The sequence below is a fragment of the Chrysemys picta genome, chromosome 2 (assembly GCF_011386835.1).
Source record: "Chrysemys picta bellii isolate R12L10 chromosome 2, ASM1138683v2, whole genome shotgun sequence".
NCBI lineage: Eukaryota > Metazoa > Chordata > Testudines > Emydidae > Chrysemys > Chrysemys picta.
The window spans coordinates 230,249,923-230,274,728 of NC_088792.1; the positions used below are offsets into that span (position 1 = coordinate 230,249,923).

The 24,806-nt window shown below is 43.5% G+C and overlaps 1 protein-coding gene across 17 annotated transcripts in view; it reads left to right on the forward strand.

The window, feature by feature from the left end:
• TRIM55 (tripartite motif containing 55) overlaps positions 1 to 24,806 on the forward strand; it is a 146,336-nt gene that overhangs the window by 15,883 nt on the left and 105,647 nt on the right. For 13 of the 17 annotated variants that reach the window (XR_010598889.1, XR_010598890.1, XM_065585660.1 and 10 more), the window contains exons 3-8: positions 2,464 to 2,655; positions 3,564 to 4,086; positions 5,328 to 5,500; positions 11,574 to 11,739; positions 13,559 to 13,654; positions 24,488 to 24,721. Coding sequence is in view for 15 of the 17 variants with exons in the window: in XM_065585660.1 (XP_065441732.1) it covers positions 3,919 to 4,086; positions 5,328 to 5,500; positions 11,574 to 11,739; positions 13,559 to 13,654; positions 24,488 to 24,721 (837 nt within the window). In the remaining 2 variants the exon portion in view is untranslated. The remainder of the gene's footprint in view (positions 1 to 2,463; positions 2,656 to 3,563; positions 4,087 to 5,327; positions 5,501 to 11,573; positions 11,740 to 13,558; positions 13,655 to 24,487; positions 24,722 to 24,806) is intronic. The other 4 variants (XM_065585661.1, XM_008173227.4, XM_065585662.1 and 1 more) reach the window with 1 other exon arrangement.

Genomic DNA, 24,806 nt, shown 5'->3' on the forward strand with positions numbered 1-24,806 from the left:
AGCATAATCATAACCAGTAAACCGTAACCTTGTCTTAGACACCTCATTTGACCTCCTTTATGCAAGATTTGGTGCCACTGCAGGACCTTGGTTGCAACAATGATCTATATGGTCCCAGATTATATCAATAACGTCACACATGGGAAAGAGTTTTGTGACAGCGGCTGCAGGGGAGGGCGGACGCGGAGCTGCTCAGTTTGCAGTGCTAGTAGCGCCTGGAACGTGTCCACTTGGTGCTCTATAATGTTTTAAAAAGGGAAGAAAGAGAACCTGGAGAACTACAGACTGGTCAGCCTCACTTCAGTCCCCGGCAAAATCATGGAGCCGGTCCTCAAAGAATCCATTTTGAAGCACTTGGAGGAGAGGAAGGCGATCAGGAACAGTCAACATGGATTCACCAAGGGCAAGTCATGCCTGACCAACCTGATTGCCTTCTATGATGAGATAACTGGCTCTGTGGATATGGGAAAAGCGATAGATGTGATATATCTTGACTTTAGAACATAAGAACATAAGAAAGGCCGTACTGGGTCAGACCAAATGTCCATCTAGCCCAGTATCCTGTCTACCAACAGTGGCCAATGCCAGGTGCCCCAGGGGGAGTGAACCTAACAGGCAATGATCAAGTGATTTAGCAAAGCTTTTGATACGGTCTTCCACAGTATTCTTGCCAGCAAGTTAAAGAAGTATGGATTGGATGAATGGACTATAAAGTGGATAGAAAGCTGGTTAGATTGTCAGGCTCAACAGATAGTGATATCTAGTTGGCAGCCGGTATCAAGCGGAGTTTTGTTCAACATCTTTATTAATGATCTACATGATGGGATGAATTGCACCCTCAGCAAGTTCACAGATGACACTAAGCTGGGGGGAGAGGTAGATACGCTGGAGGGTAGGGATAGGGTCCAGAGTGACCTAGACAAATTGGAGGATTGGGCCAAAAGAAATCTGATGAGGTTCAACAAGGACAAGTGCAGAGACCTGCACTTCGGAAGGAAGAATCCCATGCACTGCTACAGGCTGGGGACCAACTTCCTAAGCAGCAGTTCTGCAGAAAAGGACCTGGGGATTACAGTGGACAAGAAGCTGGATATGAGTCAGCAGTGTGCCCTTCTTGCCAGGAAGGCCAACGGCATATTGGGCTGTATTAGTAGGAGCATTGCCAGCAGATTGAGGGAAGTGATTATTCCCCTCTATTCGGCACTGGTGAGGCCACACCTGAAGTATTGCGTACAGTTTTGGTCCCTCCGACTACAGAAGGGACGTGGACAAATTGGAGAGAGTCCAGCAGAGGGCAACAAAAATGATTAGGGGGCTGGGGCACTTGATTTATGAGGAGAGGCTGAGGGAACTGGGTTATTTAATCTGCAGAGGAGAAGAGTGAGGGGGATTTGATAGCAGCCTTCAACTATCTGAAGGGGGGTTCCAAAGAGGATGGAGCTAGTCTGTTCTCAGTGGTGGCAGATGACAGAACAAGAAGCAATGGTCTCAAGTTGCCACCATAGCTGAGATTCTCCTTACCATCAAAGGCCTATTAACAAGAGGCTCCTGTGAGCCACTTCTGCCTCCTCAGTGAGTTTCTACTAAAATAATTCCACCCCCACTCTCTTCTGCAGCTTATTGGCAGCATAAACGTTTCTACACAGAACACCTTGTCTTCCCTCTCAGTCTTGGCTGCTTAGAGATTATACCCATCTATACTGACATTCCACCAAATTCCAGTTACGCCACTGCATCATAGTCTCCATCATTTAGTAGCCCTTCCACTTTGGCTTGCTTGTTTCTGTGCAGTTGTGTACAAACATTTTAGTACATCGATACTTGTATTATTTAGCTTTTGTTTCAGAAGATCATCATCTTCTGCTTTACTTCATAGGCTAGAAGAACAGGCCTAGTCATTTGCGTAAAGCAAAAGCTCCCTTTCTCCCCTTTCTCTACTGAGTTTAAAGGAAGTAGAAGGGAGGGATGAAGAAGGGACAAGCTGGTTGAGTGCTGGGGGAAAGGGAATGAGACTTCAAACTTCCATAGACACTAACAGTCATCTCTGACTCTGCCACAGAGGGAAGGGAAAGAGATGCATCTCTTCCCTATTGCCAGAAACTTCCCTTTCCACCATCCTCTGCCTGGTGCCAAAACTCCCTGCTGTCCCCAATTCAGCTGCAAAAACAACTTCCCCCTGACAACTTTTAAGGCCTTGTCTGCACAAGAAAGTTGCACCGGTTTCATTAAAGGTGTGATCTGAAACTGATTTTGTCAAACTGGTGCAACTTTCTTGTGTAGACAAGGTCTCATATATTTATACATTTTGGGTGAAATCCTGGCCCCATTGACTTTACCTTGAAAATCAACAGCAGACTAAAATTAATTGAATTTAACGTGATTCGCTTACTTTGCATACAAAGTGTATTACTTATTTTCATATGTATGTCAGCAAAAACCTCCGTTTTTTTTTTAATTCACCAGAATCTGCTGCAGGGTTTCCAGACCGCTGCCTTGGTGTTGCATGAAAACTAGATGTCGTGCTATTGAATTTAGGTCCATCTTGTCCCAGAGAACACCACGTTTGTTAATAGCCTATAGCACATGTATAGCACTTTTCCTATTCAAAACACTTCATGAACATTAACTATTGTAAACAATAAGGCCATCTATAAGGTACTTTACTGATCAATTATTCTGTATTCCTCTAATTATTCTTATAGTTAAATAACACTGAAGATAATATGTTAATTGCATGTACAGTATGTAAGCAGACAGTGCAATTCCTTACAGTATGTTTGGGGATTGGGCTTAAATTTGGAGATGGAATATGTATTGTTTGTACAGTTGTGTGATAAATTACTGGCAAATAGAAGCACAGATGGCTTTGCCCTAAGATCAGGCATCACATGCCAGAAATTATCTGGGAAATTGTCATTTTAAAAATAACTCTAGAACAAGTGCCAAGTTTTGAAGGATCCATGTGTCTAATAAACAGATATAAACATCAGCAGTGTCCAAAGCTTAAGTATATTTGGATTATATTATGGATATGGAAAACATGCACAATTATCACCTATCTGCTAGTAAAAATTAAATCTCTTCATGTATCTTTTGTGCTTTTAATCAGGAACTGGAATTCTTTAATTGCTATGGAATGAATGGACCAAATAGTCACTCTAAATTAAGTTCTAGTTACCTAAGGAAGTTCAAGCAATTATAAAGTCTGGAGAATTTTTGTATTAGTTGTTTAAAGTTATTACACTTTATTCACAGCTCTTATTGTCTTCCAGATTTGTGAGTACTCAGCGCTACTGAAATTCAGGCTTTGAGTTTATTAATACTTCAAAGTCAAATTATTACAGTTTATTAAAGTTGTTGTAACTTTTCAGTTTATTAAAATTGTATTTATTACATACAGTAATTAAACAATGGTTGTTACATTACTATTCCTGATAATAGTCTTTTGCTTCACCAGAAAGTGACATCAGGTTATTCAGGGCCCTATAATTTTCACTATGGTGCAGAGGTAAGAATGAACTAGATTGCATTCACTGTGCAGTTAACACTTGTGCTTCTCCAAGGGGTGAGTGCTGCCATGTGTCAGTGACAACTGTCAACTCCTCTCCCCTTCCTCCGCCTCCTCCTCTCTCTGAGACAGGAATGTTGATCTCTCATCTCTGTAATCCATCACCTGTCTAAATCTGTCCTTGTGTCACTTGCATATATGGACAAGTTAGAATGGCAACTTGTGACGTTGTGCTGCTAAAAACGGCTCCAGCTCCCTTCAGCTCTTTGTTTTAACAATGTCCTCCAGTGAAAGAAATTCAAAGGACATTTGATCACACAAGCTGTGGAATTATTTCAAGGAAACTAACCCGGAAACTGATCGACGGTACCCTTTTATTCTGGACATATGCACCTTGGAACAGCTAGGAGATGAGCACTTCTCTGAATTACAAGTCCTTTTCCAAAGAGCAGCAAACCATGGATAACCTGGAGAAACAACTTATTTGTCCCATCTGTTTAGAGATGTTTACTAAACCTGTGGTCATCCTTCCCTGTCAACATAACCTGTGTAGAAAATGTGCCAGCGATATTTTCCAGGTAGGTTTATTTCAGTATGAAGATTTGCAGGTATAAATATCATTTCCCCAAGGCAAAAGGGAGGGGAGAATTTACACGATCAGTTTATTTGCTGTTAAGAATTTGCAAGTTTTTTAAAAAGGCATAAATAGAAGCTACTTAGACAGGAAACATCTCTGTTTGTCTCTCTCTGCCTGGAGATCTGTGGGGGAAGATCCTCTGCTGCTGTGAGTTGTCATATGGTGTTTACATGTATGGTATCCATATATAGAGGCAACTTGTACCAGCAGAGGATCTGCCCCCTTGTCTTTTACATTTTGACCTATTTTTTGCATTTATTTTTATTCAGACTGAATTTTTAATTTCAAGTATTTAGAGCCAGGAAGATGTATCAGAGGCAGGGCCACCTTGGTTGAGGGGAGCGTAAACGGGACAGTTTGCCCCCGGCCCCCAAAATGATGGAGAGGTGGCCGGGACGAATCTGAGTGAGAGCATTGTGACCTGGTGCCCTGGGTGGCAGTGCCACTCAGGTTTGGTGCCTGCCATTGACAGTGCGGGGAGCCACTTTCCCAGCTTGACCAGGTCCAGATACCACCACTGCCACTGGGCTCATTGCGCCGGGCCCAAGGGAATGCACCAGGCCTGGAGTCCGAAGTAGGAACCAGATCAGAGATACTGCTCCAGAGCTCAGGGAGAGGTGGGATTTGGAACAGCCCCCTAGCTGCATGCAGGGCAGACCCCTCACAAGCCTGGGCCTTCTATGGCACCGTCTCACCCCACCTCCTTAAACTCTTTTGTCTCCATAATAATTTTTTTGGAAGGATGGGGGAGGGGCTTCACTTTCAGATTTTGCCTAGGGCCCCCCAAAATCTCTGCGCAGCCCTGAAAAATGTTTACAAGTATTTAATTTCAAAATCATTTTTGTTCTAGCACTATAGAATGGTATGTTTATCTGTAGCACAGGTTGTTGCAATATTATTAGCTGGCAGGTGCTAAGTAAAGTGATGTTGGGCCATAACTTTCATCTTGGGATTTTTAAGTCAATTGAGAGTCCTGCTTTAAGGGCCTGATCCAAAGATCATTGGAGTCCTGAGAGTGTTTTCACTGACTTCAGTGGGCTTTTGGTTAGATCTGAAATAGGTGGCCTGATATGTGCCTTGTTTTGTGAAAATTAAGGCCATTATTAGAATAACCACAGTGTTAAAAAAAAAAAGTTAGACATGGCCTTATTCACCTGTAATTTTACTGCTTGGCAAGAACAGGCCTCTAACCCATATCTGCCAACCAGAGGAGGCACCACTATGGCATCAGGTGGTCGATTTCGCTGTCCCTCCTGCAGACATGAAGTAGTTCTGGACAGACATGGTGTGTATGGACTTCAAAGGAACCTATTAGTGGAAAATATCATTGACATATACAAGCAGGAGTCCACCAGGTAACATACTAATTTGTATCCTTAAAATAATATTTACCATACAAGATGATGCAGCTTATGACATTCTCATAGTCTACCTTTCTTTCCTTTGCTTTGTGAGTTGTTAGTTCTGTTTATTTTATTTTATCTTTTGGAGCTGGTGGAGATTTACTATACTGAGAGACTGGAATGATATCGTAAGTGCCTCTATCTTTATTGTGGAATGAAATCAGCCCTCCCTTATTATTCTATATCACTTGACAGAATGCAATGTTAAAATAGGTGCTGATTTTTTGCTTCCCACATATGGAATCTGATTCTGCAGTCCTTATTCACATGCATGATCCTTAGTCATGCAAGCAGAGTCCTCAAAGTCAATTGGGTTAGTCACATGAGTAAGGAAAGAAGGGTCTCACCCATTTACTCGTCTTACAAATTTTTCAAAACTTGGATGTTCCACAGTTTGTTTTCAGTCCATGTATTCCTGTCTGTAAAAGGTGCCAGCACTTGGTAGGAAGCCCTCACAAATAGAGTGAGAACAAATATATCTGAATTATACTCAGAAGCCATTCTGCATCAGAATACTGAATCATCAATATTTTAAAAAAACACTCCTGTAAGCTTGGGATGTGAACTCATGAAATCAAGTTTTATTTAGGCCTCACTTTCTGTACAGAAGAGAATGAAAAGGCCAAAAATAACAGTTCATGACAACACAGTGTACCTATGCAAAGGAAAACCAAAATCCTGGAGGGGAAGCATGAGTTAACCCTAAAAAGTAAGATTAACACTAAGTCACAACTAGTGGATGCATAGCTGAGCCAGCAGTAGAACGTTACCATTTTCTTTCTTACCAAGTGATAAGCAGGAAAGGTGCTCACACGTCACTGATCATACTTCCGTTTAAATCACAGAGAAGAAAATCTAAATAGCAAACCCAGTTCTACAGTCTTGCTCAAGCCAGTAATCCTTATCAACTCAAGCAGACTTCAGTGTGAGTGAGGGGCTGCTTGCAGCATTGGTTTCATGCTGAATGCTGCCTTTTAGAGGCAAGCTGGTTGGTTATTGTTTTCCCTTATTAATTACCAGCTTACAAACCTTTTTGTCAACGAGACCATGTAAGACAGTTTGAGTAGAAAATCACAAATCGACCACAAAGAATGCCAACAAAGAATAGCACATATCCACTGAGTTAGTGGAAACTTTGTCAAATATTTACTTTATGTATCAAACTGTGCCCAGCCCTGTGATGGTGTACAAGGGGAGGAAGGGTAAGGAGACCCAGTTGCAGTTGTTGTATTCCCTTCTGCACAAAAACTGCTCCTGGCTAGCGAATCTAACGACACCAAATGATGCAGGAAGGCAGAGGAGGAGGCAGGGTCATGGTCTTGCATCCTATTCTCCCAACACACACCATTAACTCTGAACGTAGTGACACAGGAGCTGTGCTCCCTGCCAGAGGCACAATGTCTCCCAGTGCAGCATTATAGTGCCTTCATGCCTCCCCAAGTACAAGGCTATGGCTACAAGGCATAATGGAACCCTGCATGCCCAATTCACAGCCCCACTCCACCCCTTTTGCACTACTCCAGTGTAGCAAAGGGGCCATAAACTGGCTAGGTTTGGCTCCTAGAAAATACCCCTGATGTAAAGATGTTCTTCAATTGGTGCAGGCTCCTCTACGCTGTCCTTCATTGCAACCCCATGTTGAAGCATGGGTAGAGAGAGGAGTGTGAGGCTGGAGCACTGGCTATCCTTGGCTGTAGAATGGCCCCATGGAACTGCCCCAAACCAAGAAGCTGGGGAGCACAAAGTTGACTGAAAGCTGTATTTCCCTTCCCCCTAGAGCTCAGCTATTCCCATGAATCTCTGTCCCTGAATGTGTCAGTGATATACAGTTAACAGGGAAAATCACAGAGGAAATGAATCAGCAAAGCTACTTCACTGGCTGTAGCAGGCAACAGAACAAGCTGATCATGTGCGGGTCTTTAAGTTCTTTTTGCATTTTTCTATACAGTGTGAGGTTAACTTTAATACTATGGACATTACTCTTTTTTCCACATGAGTCCCTGGCTTTATTCTGAAGCCATTGCAGCAAGAATAGGTAAAAGATCATAAGAGATTTGGTGATTCTTATTTTTTTTAACTTCACAAATATAAAATGCAATAAACTGAATTGAAGAAGAGAACAAAAATATGCATATAAATTTACGTTGTCTCTGTTATTTCTCTGGAAGGATTATTTTTAATATATGAAGGTATTTTTAACCTTCACTTATGTCCTTAGAGTTACACTAATTATCAGGGCTATCCTGGCAACAGTAATGCATCATAGCATTATCTAAGCTATTTGACACGTTGTATGCCTCAGCTGCTTATCTCCCTCACCCTAACTTTTCTAAAGCCATCATGAGTATGTTGCCAGGAGTCACATTGCCTTATTCTATGCTGGTGTCACCCCATTGAAATCAGTGGCATTACCTTCCCAAAAAACTGGGGCAATTTAGGCCTATTACCTTTCCTACATATCTGCCACCTTATTGAGTGATCTACAGTAACTACTCCACTTTCTTTATAAGGCTCTGTAATATAACACCTTCTTTGTCTAATTACTTCCCAAATTAAAGGCTAGGTTTTGCCAGGCCCTTGCCCAGGAGGAGAATGCCAAGAGCCTTCTTCATATCCTTTCCCAGTGGCCCTCTTCACCATTGCAATCCCTGAGCTTTCTTGACCATGGGAACCTCCCACCTAGTGTCCTTTGGGGGATGTCACCCCAAAGGTGGATGCAAGGAGAGGGGCCCATGGCTCCCAGCTGCACTCCACACAAGCCAGTGGAGCTGGCTGGGTGCACAAAGGGGAGCATCCTAAGGGACTGTGTTCCTGGCACGCTCAGCCAATGCTCGCCGGGGTGTGATGGCGCTGCAAAGACCCCAACATGGGCCACTGCCTTACAGACACAGTCTGGCCTTTATAGAGGCGAATGTTACTTTTTCAGTATTAAATGAAATGACTGGCATTGTTACCAAGTAAAACACTGCATAGTGTGGGAGTCTGAATTTCAATAGAACATTTCAACTGAAGCTTTTTGGCATTGTATAAATCCTGAGACAGTCGCTCATGACTAAACAGTTCCTCCTCTATTCTGGTAGTGTAGTACCCATTCCTGTAAACCTTTATTCAAGTAAGTATTTTTTTTCCTTTAGATTTGCACTGGTGTAATGGAGAGCAGAATCTGGCCCAGAAAGCTTACACATACTATAAGGCGGCATTTATTAGAACAACCATTCTTTATCAGGCTCAATCAATTTTTCCTTTGAATGACAGTGACATGAAAATATAAAATGAGTACACAATGGTCCATATCCTCAACTCATGTAAATCAACATAGCTCCACTTCTGGCCCTAATGATACTAACTGCATATTTGCTAATTTATTATTCCACTTAATTAAACAGTTCATCTTCTCATGCATTAGCTTTGTTTTTAGTTTTTGTTTTGCTTTTTTGTTCCATAAACCCAACACATCAATGATGCAAAGCGCTCTCTGCTTTAAGGGACAAATCCTATCCATGCGCAAAGCAACAGTAAGGAGGCTCTATTCAGGGGATCCAGAAGCGTGGGAGCCAAGATGCATCCCAAGTCAGATCAGGAGCTTCAATACTATTTGTGGATTCTCTCTGAGTTGTAGTTTTAGTGTCTGATCCTACAAGCCATATGCACAGGCATTCTCATGGAAGTCAGTGGAGTATATAATACATGTGTGTCTCATAACCCTAGATGCTAGATCAGCTTAGCTACCAACAGCTTCTTCAATAGGTTTATGATTAATCTTTTACTACTAAAACTAAACTATTTTCCTACTGACTAGTATTTAAATTTTTATTTCAGGAGAATCTGACTTCTGTTACTCCAATTTAAATCCAGATGATCTACTTTGAAGTCAGTGGAGTGACTTCGGATTTATGCTGGTATAAAAGAGATCAGAATGTGGCCCAAGGGGCTCTGGTAAAAGTCTCTCTTCTTTTGCAGGGAAGAGGCTTGTAAATTAACAGTATATCAGTTTGTTTCCAGTTTGCTATGCTAGTTTTGAAGGCCTCATTGGTCCAGAGATTTCTGCCGTGGTTTCTTTGAATTCTTTATGATACCTTTTGAAGATTGGCTACTTCTGACAGAGAGTCCCTCAGATCATTGTTGGGTCTACTTGATACCTTTACCTTTTTGACCCTTCTTGTCTGAGTCACATGTTATTGGTCATGATTTCAATGACAGATAACATGCTGATGGTTTATAGTCTTGCAAATATTTTCAGGAAGTGCAGGCATTTCAGTCGTCTTGCCATTTCAATGTTTGCTGTCCATCCACCCAGGTGTGCAGAAACTCCTGCTGCTGCCCCACGGTATACATAGGGAGTTGGGTGTTTTGGAATCATCTGCACACAATTTAAAGCATCCTTTACAATGTATGTGTTATGCAACTGCCTGGTAGAAAATTGATCCTAATAATATAGAATATTTCTAGAAATCTTGTTACTTCATCTTATTATTACTGGGGGGAGGGATAGCTCAGTGGTTTGCGCATTGGCCTGCTAAACTTAGGGTTGTGAGTTCAGTCCTTAAGGGGGCCATTTAGGGATCTGGGGCAAAAATCTGTTTGGGCAGGGGGTTGGACTGGATGACCTCCTGAGATCCCTTTCAACCCTGATATTCTATGTATCCTGTTATATTGCAGAGCATAGATTTTGCTTACTGTACGAACAGACTCCTATAACTTTTGTTTCAAAACCACATGAAATTAAAAACATGGAAGCAGAAAATATTTTCTTTTCAGCTCTTTTTTTCCAACTTTTTAATTTAATTTGTCTTGATTTCCCTTTCAAGTAGCGCAAAAGAGAAATCATGCCTGGTATCCATGAAAAGGAGTAGTTATCCCCACTGTACTAATCTGTATGGAAGAGTTTTATATCATTGAATAGAAATGATAATCTTGTTAGTTTTTGAAGCATCTAATAGAATGTTATGGACAGTTGTTTCCCTACCACAGAATTCTGTACAATGGTTTAAAAGTATGAAAACTAACTCATTCTTTGTTCAGTTCTATAGGTTTTTAGAGTAGTTTCTATAAACTATTAAATTTCTGTGGAGCAATTGTCTTCACCTCTGTTAAATTCTATAGGACTTTTCTATAAGGGAAGCATTGGGAATATGGAATGTGTTAAACAGAGACCCCATTTACACTTGATCAGGACTCAAATTAAAGAAATAGTTTAAATATGGTTCCAACTAAACTGACTCGTTATGCAGACAGATTGGCTAGTTTGGCTGAGGCAAGCCATGCTAAAATGATATTAAAAGTTGTGTTGTAGCCTATGTAGCCCTCCTGTAAACAAGGGGCATTTTTTATGTAAGCTCTATCCTCAGTGGCTAGTATAGCAGTGTTAACTACTCTACAAAGTCCATGTTAGAAACTTGTTGAGTTAAGCTCATTTTAAATACAGTTCCAAACATGATTCTTTAATTTGGTTCCCAGGCTAGTATGGACGGGGCCCAAGGTCTCAATCTTGCATGGTGCCAAGCACAGTGTCTTTAAATTCTTTAATTTGTAACAGGGACTTAATTTGAAGTATATGAAGTTCCTTTGACACCTATGGGACTACTTGTGTAAAATTAAGACCCTGCTTAAGTGTTTTACCAGATCAAGGCCAGATTGCTCAACTTTTTGTATGACTGAGCCCTGAAGACCTCAAGCATGTAGGTGCTGATTCAGAGAGATGTTAAACAACATGCCTAACTTAAGTGCATGAGTAGCCTCACTGACTTCAATGGGTTTACATACTCAGGTACTTTCCTGAATAAGGGCCATACAATGAAGTCATGCTTCCCAGCTTGTCATATTGTGTCAGGAAAGATTACAAGTACCTGCACTTGTTTATTCACCACTGGTTGGCAGGTTTAAACTATTTTGTGGTTATGGACTGAAATCTCAGGTACTGTTTTTATCCCTTTGTTTGTGTTGAAGGACACAGGTGTTGTTATCAAGATCAGTAAAGCAAGTAAGCAAGTGACTATTTTAATGTGTTTAATGATAACTTTCACAGACCTGAAAGAAAATCTGAGCAGCCAATGTGTGAAGAGCATGAGGATGAGAAAATTAATATCTATTGTTTAAACTGTGAAACACCCACATGTTCAATGTGCAAAGTTTTTGGTGCCCATAAAGACTGCCAGGTTGCTCCTCTCAAAAACGTTTATCAGCGACAAAAGGTAAATATCTTTTTGCTTCTAATCATAATGACCCCCTCAATTTAAAGGGACACTGTCTACATGAGATCTAGTCAGCTAAAAAAAAGAAAGTTCAAAGTGCAAAATCTTCCCCTCAGCTGCCCTGCCAATTTTGTGGTTTTACAATTCATATTTCTGTGGTGTTGGTTTTTGGTTGTTTTATTTTTTTAAGTTGTTTTCTCCCCTCTTGCCATGTGAAAGACCCAGACAAATCACCAGAGAAACCGACTCTACAGAGTGAAATATTTTACAAGAAATTGAGAAAAGTTATATTTTTCCTGTCTAATTTCTTTCACTTATAATTACATACATATTAGCTGTAATAATAGTAAGGAAATACTTTCAGACAGACGTGTGATTTTTAAGCTGATCTCCCTTTACTTTTCTCAGACTCTGTTTTCAGTCCTTTTAGGCCATGAGCACAGGCAGGATTGCCAGCAGAAGTGAGGGAGAGAGCAACCCCACTCAAGTCTAATAGTTTTATATTGGATGCTTCTCTTGTTTCTGTTTAAATAGGGATCTTTGGGGGGAAAACCCTCTTTTGCTAGGAATGTTAAATAACTGGCAGCTCTTTGTGTGCCCTGTATCCTCTGCCATTACTGTGACTAGTAAAAGACTTGGTTATTTATTTTTAATACAGTATTCATTTAAAGACTGACTCACTGGGATATCTACACGAGATAAGGAGCTCTGTGTTCCCTCACATTCCTGGGTCCCCCATTCACCCCATGCCAGCAGTTCTGTATGCTCTCCCATTTTCCCCATACCAGGGTCCTCCATCAGTCATCGTCCCCCCCGCACACACACACCAGGGGTTCTGTCTGCATCCTCATTTCCTGCCCCCCATTCCAGGGGCTCTGTGTGGGACACAATTCCTCCTTCCTTCATGCCTCTCCATTGCTCCCTTGCCTTGCACCATTCTTCTTTCTTCTTTTTTTCTCATTCAGTGTGTAAACCTTTTAAAACTTCGTTGGGAGGATGGGCAGAGCTAAGATGAGGGGTGTTGTGTTAGGAGGGATGTATGGCTGCCATCAACCAACAATTACAGAGGTGGTTGAACATGGTAGCTCTGCTAACTGGATGCCAGGGGCTCCATCTATCCCCCATTTCCCTCTTTTTTTTGTTTTTGTTTTTTTTGGTTTTCACCATAATCAATGGGGTTCCTGCCCACTGATTCCTCACATATTCCCAGACATTTGGAATGGATTGGGTGTGGCATTCAGAAGTTATTACGTTACAGCCAAATGCTAGCACGGTGAGTGTAAGGCCGTGCAAGCTTGGCCAGTTAACAAATTCATACAAATTATAATTTATTCACAGATAACTCAGGAACAGAAAAAGGAGCTAAATTAATGAATAATTTATTCACTGTGAATAGCTTGCCTGAGACTGCTGCAAAACCAAATTTTTGTACCTAATTACCCACATTGCCTGCTCAAAAGGTGCTTTATGCATGTACAAATGGATATGCCTGTACATTTTTTCCAGTGCATTTTTAGAGGCTTTCAAGGCGTCTCACAATTTTTTAGAAATTTTCATTCCAGGAAAAGTTTCAAATTTTCATTCTAGCTCAGGATGGAAACAAAATGTCAAAATACTAGAATTTTCCATAGGATGGAAATTCAGTTTTTTCAATCAGCTCTAGTTCTGAGCCTTGTGTAGCCCACTCATCCACTGTCTTTGCATCTCAGGTTAATGTGCTATTTTGTGAACAGCGCATGAGAAGAAAGCATATAAAGTAAAACTGCAGACAGTGCATATTATTAACTCTGCATATGCTCATTCTCCTACTCCTGTTTAGTCTGAACTCAGTGATGGCATTGCAGTGCTTGTGGGCAGTAATGACAGAGTGCAAGGAATAGTAGGTCAACTGGAGGAGACCTGCAGGACAGTAGAGGTAAGTAATCCAGCTTGAGTTATGTGTTGAATGTGACATGCAGGAACATATCTGGTTGTTAATGATAATTTTCATGCATTTATATAATTTGCTTCTTCCAACAGGTTCCCAAATTATTTTGCCAAATGACTGTATATATTACAACAGTGCTGCCAAGTCTGATGATACTGTATTGAGTTTCACACTTGCAGGAATTTTTTTTAAGCTTCTCATGATTTCCTCACATCCTGTAGCAATCTCACAAACTATTCCCCTGATTTGTGGCTGTCTCCCGTTACGCGTTGGTTAACATAAAACATAAAACAAGTTTATTAACTACAGAAAGATAGATTTTAAGTGATTATAAGTGACAGGAAATAGATCAAAGCAGGCTACCTAGCAAGTAAACAAAACTGCAAGCTAAGCATAATATACTAGATAGATGGGGTTTGAATTAGCAATTTCTCACCCTGACTGATGATACAAGCAGGCTTGCAGATTCTTAAGGCACAAGCTACATCTGCCTTGCATCTAGGGTGACCAGATGTCCCGATTTTATAGGGACAGTCCCGATTTTTGGGTCTTTTTCTTATATAGGTTTCTATTACCCCCCCCCCCCCACACACACCACCTGTCCCGATTTTTCACACTTGCTGTCTGGTCACCCTACTTGCATCTTGGATTCCCCTCCTCCGTTCCAAGTCCTTTGTCTTCCGGAGCTTCTTTCAGGTGTTGAGTTGTGGGGGAGTGAAGGCCAGTCATGATGTCACTCCCCACTTTATATAGTCTCTCCATATTGCAGGAACCCTTTGTTTTAAGCTAAGTTCCCAGCCTAGTTTGTGGAAAAATACAGGTACCAAAATGGAATTCAGTGTCATGTGGTCTGGTCACATGCCCATGCATTCCTTGCTGAGTCATAGCAGCCATTATCCATAGGCTGTCTGAAGCATTCCCAGGAAGGCTAAGTTCTTCTATGGTTTATTGTCTTTGTTGATGAGCCATCAGCGCGGTCTAGATTCTTCATTGTTGTACCTGAAATGCTAGTTCTTCTTCGAGTGATTGTTCATGTCCATTACACATTAGGTGTGCGCATGTTGCGTGCATGGACGTCGGAAACTTTTTCCCTCAGCGGCTCCTGTCGGGCCGGCAGGGCCCCCTCCTCCCCCGCCAGAGCGGCGCCCCGCTCTAGCGTATATATATCCCTGTGGGCCCGACCCTCCCTCAGTTCCTTCTTACCGTCCGTGACGGCGTTGGAACAACTCTGTCTCTCGCTTGAGAGTGTCCCTTAGCATTAATAGTTAGTGTTCTTCTTAGCAGTATCAGTTCTTTAGTACCTAGTGTTAATCTTAGTAGTTAACAGTTCTTTAGTAGTAGTTAAGCTCCTTTGTGTTAGGTGTTTGGTCGATCCCAACACCGGCCCTGGGCGGCGGGGCATGCCACATGCCCAAGGCTTCAAGGCTTGTGCCACGTGCCACAAGCCTATGCTGATAAGCGATCCCCACGACTCGTGCCTCCGTTGCCTGGGGGAAGCACACCAAAAAGAGCGCTGCAAGATCTGTAAGGCCTTCAAGCCCAGGACTAAGAAAGAGACGGACTTTCGCCTTAAGCAGCTGCTCATGGAGGCTGCATTACAGCCCTCCATTTTGAATCAGGCCACAGCACCGTCAACTTCGGTACGGAGTGCCCCGGCATCGGTTCCTGATCCGGCACCGGCGGGACACCATAAGCCGACGGCACCGGCACAGCAAGACCGCCCCCAGCACCGGTCATCTTCGCCGGCAAAATCGAAGGGCCAACCCAAGGCCCGAGGACACTCCCCACATAAGAGGGCAGCGCCCGCGAAGACCTCGAATGCGCCTAAGGGAGTGGCGACCCCAGAACAGATCCTGGTGCCAGTGGCTCCAGCGCTGAGGGGCCCATCGAGCCCCGGAATAGGCGCATCGAGTGAGGAGGAAGGGCTGGAGGAGCTTTTGGAACAGCCCTCCACGCCGGACATGTTTGAGGCAGCAAAGGACTCATCGAATTGTCCGCTGTGGGCCCCCTCCAAGCCAAAGATAATCCGCCAAGATGGCTGTCCAGAGGCAAGCCAGCAATGGCACGCCCATCACGGTCACCATCTCGGCACCGTTCACGGCGCCATTCCCGGTTGAGCTCCGCCTCGGTGGACTCCCGGCTACCCTCGGCGCAGAGGGCTGCACAGCTGTTGGGCCCCAACAAGCGCCCGGCACTGACCCAGCAGCCCTACTCGAGTGGGCACTGGGACGTGTCACATTTTCAATTCTTGGGCATCAGTCTCCAAGTTTAAGGACTCCCTGCCCCAGAGTTCACAACCAGAGTTCGCTGCCCTGGTGGACGAGGGGAAGGCAGTAGCCAAAACCTCTTTGCAGGCCTCCCTTGACTCCGTGGACGCAGCAGTCAGGACAATCGCATCAGGAGTGGTGATGAGGCGCTCGGCATGGCTACAGGCCTCCGGCCTTCCCCCAGAAGTACAAAACACCTTGCAAGACATCCTGTTCGAAGGGGCAGGCTTGTTCTCAGACCAGACGGATGCCCGATTGCATAGCCTCAAAGACTCTCAAGCAACCCTCAAGTCGTTGGGAATGCACACCCCAGTGACACAGAGGAAACCCTTCAAGCCCCAACCGCTGCAGAGGCAATACCACCCTCGTCCTAGACCGGAACCGTACCGCAGAAGGGGCAGAGATAACAGGCGTAGATGTAACAACATGCCTAACCAGGGCCAAAACCACGGCCAAGGCAAGCCGCAGCCGGGAAATAAGCAAGGGTTTTGAAGCTGCGTTCGAGGACAGCGTACCGACCCTTATACCGGATCCTCCTATATGTTTTAGGGACCGCCCGTCCCATTTTTACCGTGCTTGGTCCTGTATAACATCGGACCGTTGGGTCCTTCGCACGGTGGAGGCGGGATACACCCTTCAGTTCTCCTCGCCCCCTCACTCCCACCACCCATCCCCGTCCCTCTTCGGGGACCCCTCTCACGAGCAACTCCTTATGCAGGAGGTGCGGACCCTCCTCAAAGTAGGAGCAGTGGAAGAGGTCCTTCCGGACCTAAGAGGGAAAGGGTTTTACTCCAGATATTTTCTCATTCCCAAAGCAAAAGGGGGCCTCCGTCCCATTTTGAACCTACGCAAACTAAACAAATTTTTGGTCAAGGCACGTTTTCGTATGGTCTCCCTTGGCGCTATTATCCCATCCCTGGATCCGGGGGATTGGTACGCTGCCCTCGATATGAAAGATGCGTACTTTCACATCGCCATCTGCCCGGCCCACCGGCGGTTCCTGCGCTTCACCATCAACCAACACCATTTCCAATTTATGGTCTTGCCCTTCAGCCTAGCAATGGCCCCGCGAGTGTTCATGAAATGCATGTCTGTGGTGGCAGCCTTTCTTCGAAAAAGAAAGATGCGGGTATACCCGTACTTGGCTGACTGGCTCCTCGCGGGCAGGTCAGAGGACTAAGTCCGCTCCCAGGTGGCACTGGCATTACAGGTATTCCACAAGCTCGGTTTACTGGTCAATGTACCCAAGTCCTCACTGATCCCCACACAGAGACTGGATTTCATAGGAGCAGTCCTGGACTCGGTGGCGGCACGGGCAAGCCTTCCAGTGTCACGGTTCCTGGCCATTCAAAGGGTCATAAGCTCCATCCAACAATTCCCCACGGCCAGATGCTGTATGCAACTCTTGGGACACATGGCGGCTTGCACACATGTAGTCAGACATGCCCACCTAAGACTCAGACTGTTACAGTTGTGGCTGGCCCAAACGTATCGCCCCAACAGAGACCCCTTAGACCTAGTAGTGACAATCCCAGCGCGGCTGTCGAACTCCCTCCGCTGGTGGCTCGATCAGCAGCAGGTTTGCGAAGGAGTCCCTTTCCCCACCCCGCAACCCACTCTGACTTTAGTAACAGATGCATCGGACCTGGGCTGGGGGGCGCATCTTGGGGACCTGCGGACCCAGGGCTTATGGTCCAGGGAGGAAAAGTTGCTTCACATCAATCTGAAGGAGTTAAGGGCAGTTCGCCTCGCCTGCCAGACCTTTCACGCTACCATAGAAGGCCACAGCATGTCAGTTCTGACGGACAACACTACTGCCATGTTCTACATAAACAAGCAGGGCGGGTCCCGATCCTCTCCCCTCTGTCATGAGGCACTCCTCCTATGGGACTTCTGTATAGCCCATTCAGTCCACTTGCTGGCAGCATATCTTCCAGGGGTCCAAAACGGGTTAGCGGACCACCTCAGCAGGTCCTACCGCATGCACGAATGGACTCTGAGAGAGGACGTCCTACATTCAATCTTCTAGAGGTGGGGGTTTCCCCAGGTGGAACTCTTCGCCACCAAGGACAACAGCCAATGCCCGCAGTTTTGTTCATTCCAGAACCTCAGCCCGGGCTCATTGGCAGATGCCTTCGCGATTCAGTGGGGCGGGAGCCTGAGGTATGCCTTCCCACCATTCCCGCTCATCCACAGGGTCCTGCTCAAGACCCGCAGGGACAAGACGACAGACATCCTCATCGCACCAGCGTGGCCACGCCAGCATTGGTTCACGACCCTGCTGGAACTGTCTGTGACCGCCCCGATTGCCCTCCCCCTCCATCGTGACCTCATCACGCAGGACCGCGGTCGCCTACACCACCCGAACCTACCGTTGCTACATCTGGCTAAACAATACAGAACACAGGTGCTCCCACCAGGTCCAGCAAATTCTTCTTGGTAGTAGGAAGCCCTCCACAAGAGCGACCTTCCTTGCCAAATGGAAGAGGTTCTCCCACTGGTGTGAGCCTCATCACATACAGCCTCTACAGGCCTCCGTCCCATCAATACTGGACTACTTGCTGCACCTCAAGCATCAAGGGCTCGCCCCCGCCTCAATTAAAGTGCATCTGGCCGCCATATCGGCGTTCCACCCCAGAGAGTTGGGGGTTTCGGTGTTCTTCAACCCCACAGTAGTCCGATTCCTCAAGGGGCTGGAAAGGGTCTTTCCCTACTTGCGCCCGCTGGTCCCTGCATGGAATCTTAACCTGGTCCTAACTAAACTCATGGGGCCGCCCTTTGAACCCCTAGCCTCTTGCTCCCTCATGCACCTCTCGTGGAAGGGGAAGGTAGCGTTTCTAGTGGCCATCACATCGGCTAGGAGGGTATCGGAATTGAGAGCCCTCACTTCGGAACCCCCTTATACAGTTTTTTATAAGGATAGGGTGCAACTGAGGCCGCACCCCAAATTCCTTCCGAAGGTGGTCACGCAATTTCATATGGGGCAGGACTTTTGTTTACTGGTGTTCTTCCCTAAGCCCCATACGGACCCAAGCCACTGCAGCCTGCGTACCCTCGATGTCCGTAGAGCCTTGGCATTCTATCTGGAACGGACCAGGCCATTCCGCAAGTCGATGCAACTGTTCATTGCCATTGCGGAGAGAATAAAAGGCCAGCCTATCTCGGCGCAACGCTTGTCAGCATGGATTGTGCTTTGCATACGCACATGCTATGAGCTCGCCAACGTACCAGCCCCGGAGATCAGGGCTCACGCGACTAGGGCCCAAGCGTCCTTGGCGGCCTTCTTGGCACAGGTTCCACTCCAGGAAATCTGTAAAGCAGCGACCTGGTCGTCGGTGCATACGTTCACAGCCCACTACGCAATCCATCATCAGACCAGAGAGGACACGGTGGTCGGCAGGGCTGTGCTTTAATCGATTGTTCCTTGACTCCTACCCTCCTCCAATGGTAAGCTTGTGAGTCACCTAATGTGTAATGGACGTGAACAATCACTCGAAGAAGAAAAAACGGTTACCTACCTTCTGTAACTGTTGTTCTTCGAGATGTGTTGTTCACTTCCATTACACTTCCCACCCTCCTTCCCCTCTGTCGGAGTCACCGGCAAGAAGGAACCGAGGGAGGGTCGGGCCCGCAGGGATATATATACGCTAGAGCGGGGCGCCGCTCTGGTGGGCGGGGGGGGGCCCCTGCCGGCCCGACCGGAGCCGCTGAGGGAAAAAGTTTCCGACGTCCGTGCACGCAACGCGCGCGCACCTAATGTGTAATGGACGTGAACAACACATCTCAAAGAACAACAGTTACAGAAGGTAGGTAACTTTTTTGTGGGTTTTTTCAACTTCACATCATCTTTCAGTAACACATACATAGCAAAACTTTATAACTTGATAGCACAAACAATCCAACGAGATATTAATGTTTGGCAGATTAAGATTTTTAGAATGATACCTCACAAGGCATACTTTGTACAAGATGCCACATAATTATATCATTATCATACCATAACCATATTACTGTGGTGAATGTGGGGTGCACTACCTTCAGTGGACATGGAGAACAGTCGATCACAGTCCTGTTTAACAGCTTTTTACATATTTGAAGACTGTTATCAGGTTCTCCCTCCATCTTCTTTTCTCAAGACTAACATGCCCAGTTTTTTAACCTTTCCACATAGGTCAGGTTTTCTAAACCTTTTATAATTTTTGTTGCTCTCCTCCAGACTATCTTCAATTTGTCTACCTCTTTCCTAAAGTGTGGTGCCCAGAATTGGATGCAGTAATCCAGCTGAAGCCAAACCAGTGCCAAGTGGAGCAGGACAATTACCTCCTGTGTCTTATATGTAATATATATATATATCTGTTAATATACCCTAGAATTATATTAGGCTTTTTTGCAACTGCATCATTGTTGACTCATATTCAATCTGTCATTCACTATAACCCTCGGATCCTTTTCAGCAGTACTACCACCTAACCAGTTATTCCCCATTTTCTAGTTGTGCATTTGGTTTTTACTTCCTAAGTGTAGTACTTTTCACTTGTCTTTATTGAATTTCATCTTGTGGATTTCAGGCCAATTCTTCAATTTTGTTAAGGTTATTTTGAATTCTAATCTTGTCTTTCAAAATGCTTGCAACCCCTCCCAGTTTGGTGTCATCTGAAAATTTTATAAGCATACCATCAGCCATTATCCAAGTCATCAGTGAAAATCCTGAGTAGTACCAGACTCAGGACTGATCCTTGTGGGACTCACTAGGTACATCCCCAGTTTGGCAGTGAACCATTGATAACTGCTCTTTGAGTACCGTCTTTCAACTCATGGAGAGCTGCCTTCTTCTGTTGTGTGAGCCAAAGGGCAGGTAGAGGTCAAGCACATGTAGGTGGGAAAGAGCACATATTTGATCACAGAACAATGGTTAGATACACTGTTAGGGTACTGCAAAAAGGCTAGTCTTAGCAAAAGCCCATTTACTCTGGCAGATTAGAGACCTCAATATGGTTGATGTGAAAGGGAGAAGAAACTCATGCCTGGCAACTCCTAATTACATTTGTGTATTATATTAGACAGAAGGGTGTCTTTGTAGACTGAAATAGTTAGTGACATTGTTGCTTTAACTTAGTAGCATAGGAACATGACTGAGACGTTAGGGTCCAATCCTGGAAAGTATTGCGTGCCATCATCGCTCAGTGAAATCAGCAGGTAGGATCAGGAACACAGCATCTCCCAGGATTGGGGTGTAAGAGATTGATATTCATCTGCAGACTCATCCTATCCATTGAAGCCAAGAGGAGAACAGATCCCTACTTTCACCAGTAGTTTATCTCCCCAGACATTTCAGGAGTGTGTGTATTTATTTACCTTGCTTTAGGTATACTGAAAGTAAACTACTTGTTCATGAGTTGTACTGTAAGGAGACCACTTTTTTTTTTTGTAAGGCTTTTGCTCTGAGAGAGCTGGGATGGATTTCATTCTTTTGCTAGCACAAGTGTCTTTCATGCAGTTCTTCCAAGATGTTTGTATCAATAGAGCAAATAAAGATCACTATTCTGGTCAGTTTGGGAGCAGCACAGTTTGACGGGCCATGGAAGGGAGCCCATATGGAGAGTCACTTTAAGGTCAGACCCTGATGAAACACCCAGAGAACCAATCACACACCAAAAGGGGGGGGGGGATTAAAAACCTCCTGATCCCTCCAAATAGGAGAAATAAATAGCAAGTGCAGTAAATAACATTTAAAGACAATATTTATAGGTTCTAACTGGCAAGAAAAATGAATTCCACAGTCAATGCATAATTGCCAAGGGCACCTATTTCCCTGTGCAACCAGAGTAGGGAAGAACAGATAATGTCCAGAATTTGGTTCAAAGAATATAAAACCGTTAACCCACGGAAATGAGAGAGGGTGTAAGCGGCAAAATCAAAACTTTGTAGTCAAGAAGCCTTTGCATTGCCAGGATGAAATTGGCTGCTATCGGGAGTTTGCAGACAGAAATGAGCCTTTCAAGTAAGTTCAGTGTAGAAATTAAAATAGTACAAAAGCTTAGATTTCTTTCCCTTCAGATTTGACTAGTTAATCCAAAACCAAGACTTCAAACATCTAAACTGAAGTTTACAGAGAACACTCCATTAAAAAAATACATAAATAAATACAGCAATATCTGAAATTAGCTTTCTCAGAGTCCTTCACTCATATGTAGAACCCACCTTTTGAACTACAAATCACAAATAGAGATTGATAGAACAAGAAGTGCAGAGCCCGTCTACCTTCACACACCTTAACAGGCTTTGCATCCGTAAAATCAGAGATTACAGAAAACAGAGATTACAACTTTACATAGTGCTTCCACTTCTCATTGCAGACAAATCATACTTCTTGCCATCACATGACCTTCATTTGAATTTGACCTTGAAGGCTCAGATGAACAGGTGGAACCAAGACACCCCAGAATCAGGCTTGCTGGTTTTTCCTATCCCCTACTTAAGTCGACACATTGCACTACTTACACTACTTTAGAGTGAGCAATACAGAAAGTACGTGGTTAGGTTGCTTTTAGCTCTTGTAAACAGTAAGCCCACAGTTCTAAATTTAGCTACAGTTTCTATGCAAAGTTTTAAAAAACAGGCCAATATATATTCAAATTACAACAAACTAACCAAAAAGTAACACAATTTCACATATTTTACTGAGAGCCACAATGAAGTATAAAAATCTATATAGTGGTAAACCATAATGAAAAAAGAAACAAATATTTAGGACTATAAAATGTGAGAGTCAAATAATAAATAAAGTAGGAATTTCCATAATCCTGTCTATATTTGTATAGATATGATACTTACCATAGTATACAATTTTCAAATGCTCAGAATTTTGGTCAATCAAGCCAATATTTTTCAAAGCAAGCAATGGCACTAGTACTTAATGATGAGTGTTTCAGGTCTCATCTTGTAGCTCTTTTTAATGTAGCTGTTTTTAAAAAAGTGTGGTGAAAATTTTTACAATTAGAGTGGTTTTTTTTTTTTTACTTACTCATAACTCAAAAACTGATGAGGTGGTTTGGTCAGACTTAAAAAAAAAAAACTGTTCACACAGATTAAATATGAAAAATTTCAACACAAAATGTGAATATTTTGGAAAACAGGGCATAGTGGAGACTGTTTTGCAACCTGGACATACAGAGTTTACTACCGATGACCTCTGTAATAGATGCTGATTGCAAATTTTAATGTAATAAAATACCAGATTATATATATATAGAGAAGGACCTCTTAGGTCATCCAATCCCCCAACCCATAGTGATATGAAGAATGTTTAACACACCCCTGTTGTGGAATGATGCTTGATGCTATGTCCACTAGCAAATGACCTACTTTAAGGTTCAGGGAACGTAGTTGTAGACAGTCTGAAATGGAGGACAAGGGTGGAACAAGAGGAAGGAGAGATACGCTAGGTAGGAAAAAGAATGGGGGGGGGGAAACTGTAAAGGATGTAAAAGGGGAAGGGGAAAGAGGCTGAAAAGGAGGAAGGGAAAACACAATGGTACTCAACAACTGTTTATTTGATTTTGGCACATCTGTCATAAACCCCTAACTACTGCAAAAAATCATGTGGGATCTTTAACTATCACAAGGGATCAGGAGCTAAGTTTTATGTCTCATTTGAAAGATGTCAGCAACATAGTGGCCCCAAATCTTCATGGGGAGTTCGTTCAGTTACTACTCCTAGGGAAGAGCACCACATATAAATTCTCCAAAACTACTTCCCACTGCACGTTATGTTCAATCCAAACATGCATCAACCCCAACCTTTTTTTAGCCTGTGAGTTCTGCTAAAATGACAACATGAACGACCATAGGTACAGCACAGGCATATTTACTACAGTAAAAATAACTATACTAAAGAAATATTATTTAGGTTGCAAAGTCAACTGTTTGAAAGTTAGGAAAAGCTAGAATTTAGGTTGGAACCTTAATTTGCTCCTATTTTGTGCATTATTATGATAACATGACCACATGTTATTTTTGGCACAGGACCTCTGCCTCATTCAGTGCACAGTAAAAGTAGTATAATTGACACCCATTTTAAGCCCCTTCATGCTACCTGAGTGATGTAAAGGGGCCTTAAGTGTAAAGGATAAATAGGACCTCACAGTCTCAGTAGCATTTTAGGAGCTCTGGTAGTGATGGAATTTTTTTCTAGAACTCATTTGAGCTGATCTGTCCTGTTCTGCTCATTTGGCTGTTAATATAACAATTATCTTCCTGATTTTCCTATGAACTCTTAAGTATTACTACAAACATAACACAAATGTCTTTCACCTTTTTTAGAATGCTGGAAATGAAATAGTCTATTTGTTTTTAAAAATATTCACAAGTATTCACAAAACTTTTTGTTCAAACAGATTTAACTTAGAAAATTACAAAAGTCTCTGGGGTCTTTAAAAAAACCTTGTATTGTTCAGAAAAGGATTTCTTTGATGAAAACACTTCCAAGTAATTGTAAAAATAGAAACACTTTTAAGCCACATAACACTTTTAACATAAAACAAATGATTCACAGGAATGCTGCAGAAGACAAAAAGAGCAACTGTGTGAAAAATTTGATTATCTGTATGCAATACTGGAAGAAAGGAAAAATGAGATGACACAAATAATCACTAGAAACCAAGAGGAGAAACTGGAACATGTCCGCTCCCTGATGAAAAAGTATGCAGATCACTTGGAGACAGTGTCTAAGCTAGTTGAATCAGGAATCCAGTTCATGGAAGAGCCAGAAATGGCAGTGTTTTTGCAGGTATATTTCAGAGGATTCTAAACAGAGGTAGGAAAAGAGTGGGGGAAATTAATCACAAACAAATTGTGACTCACTTTTCAATTCA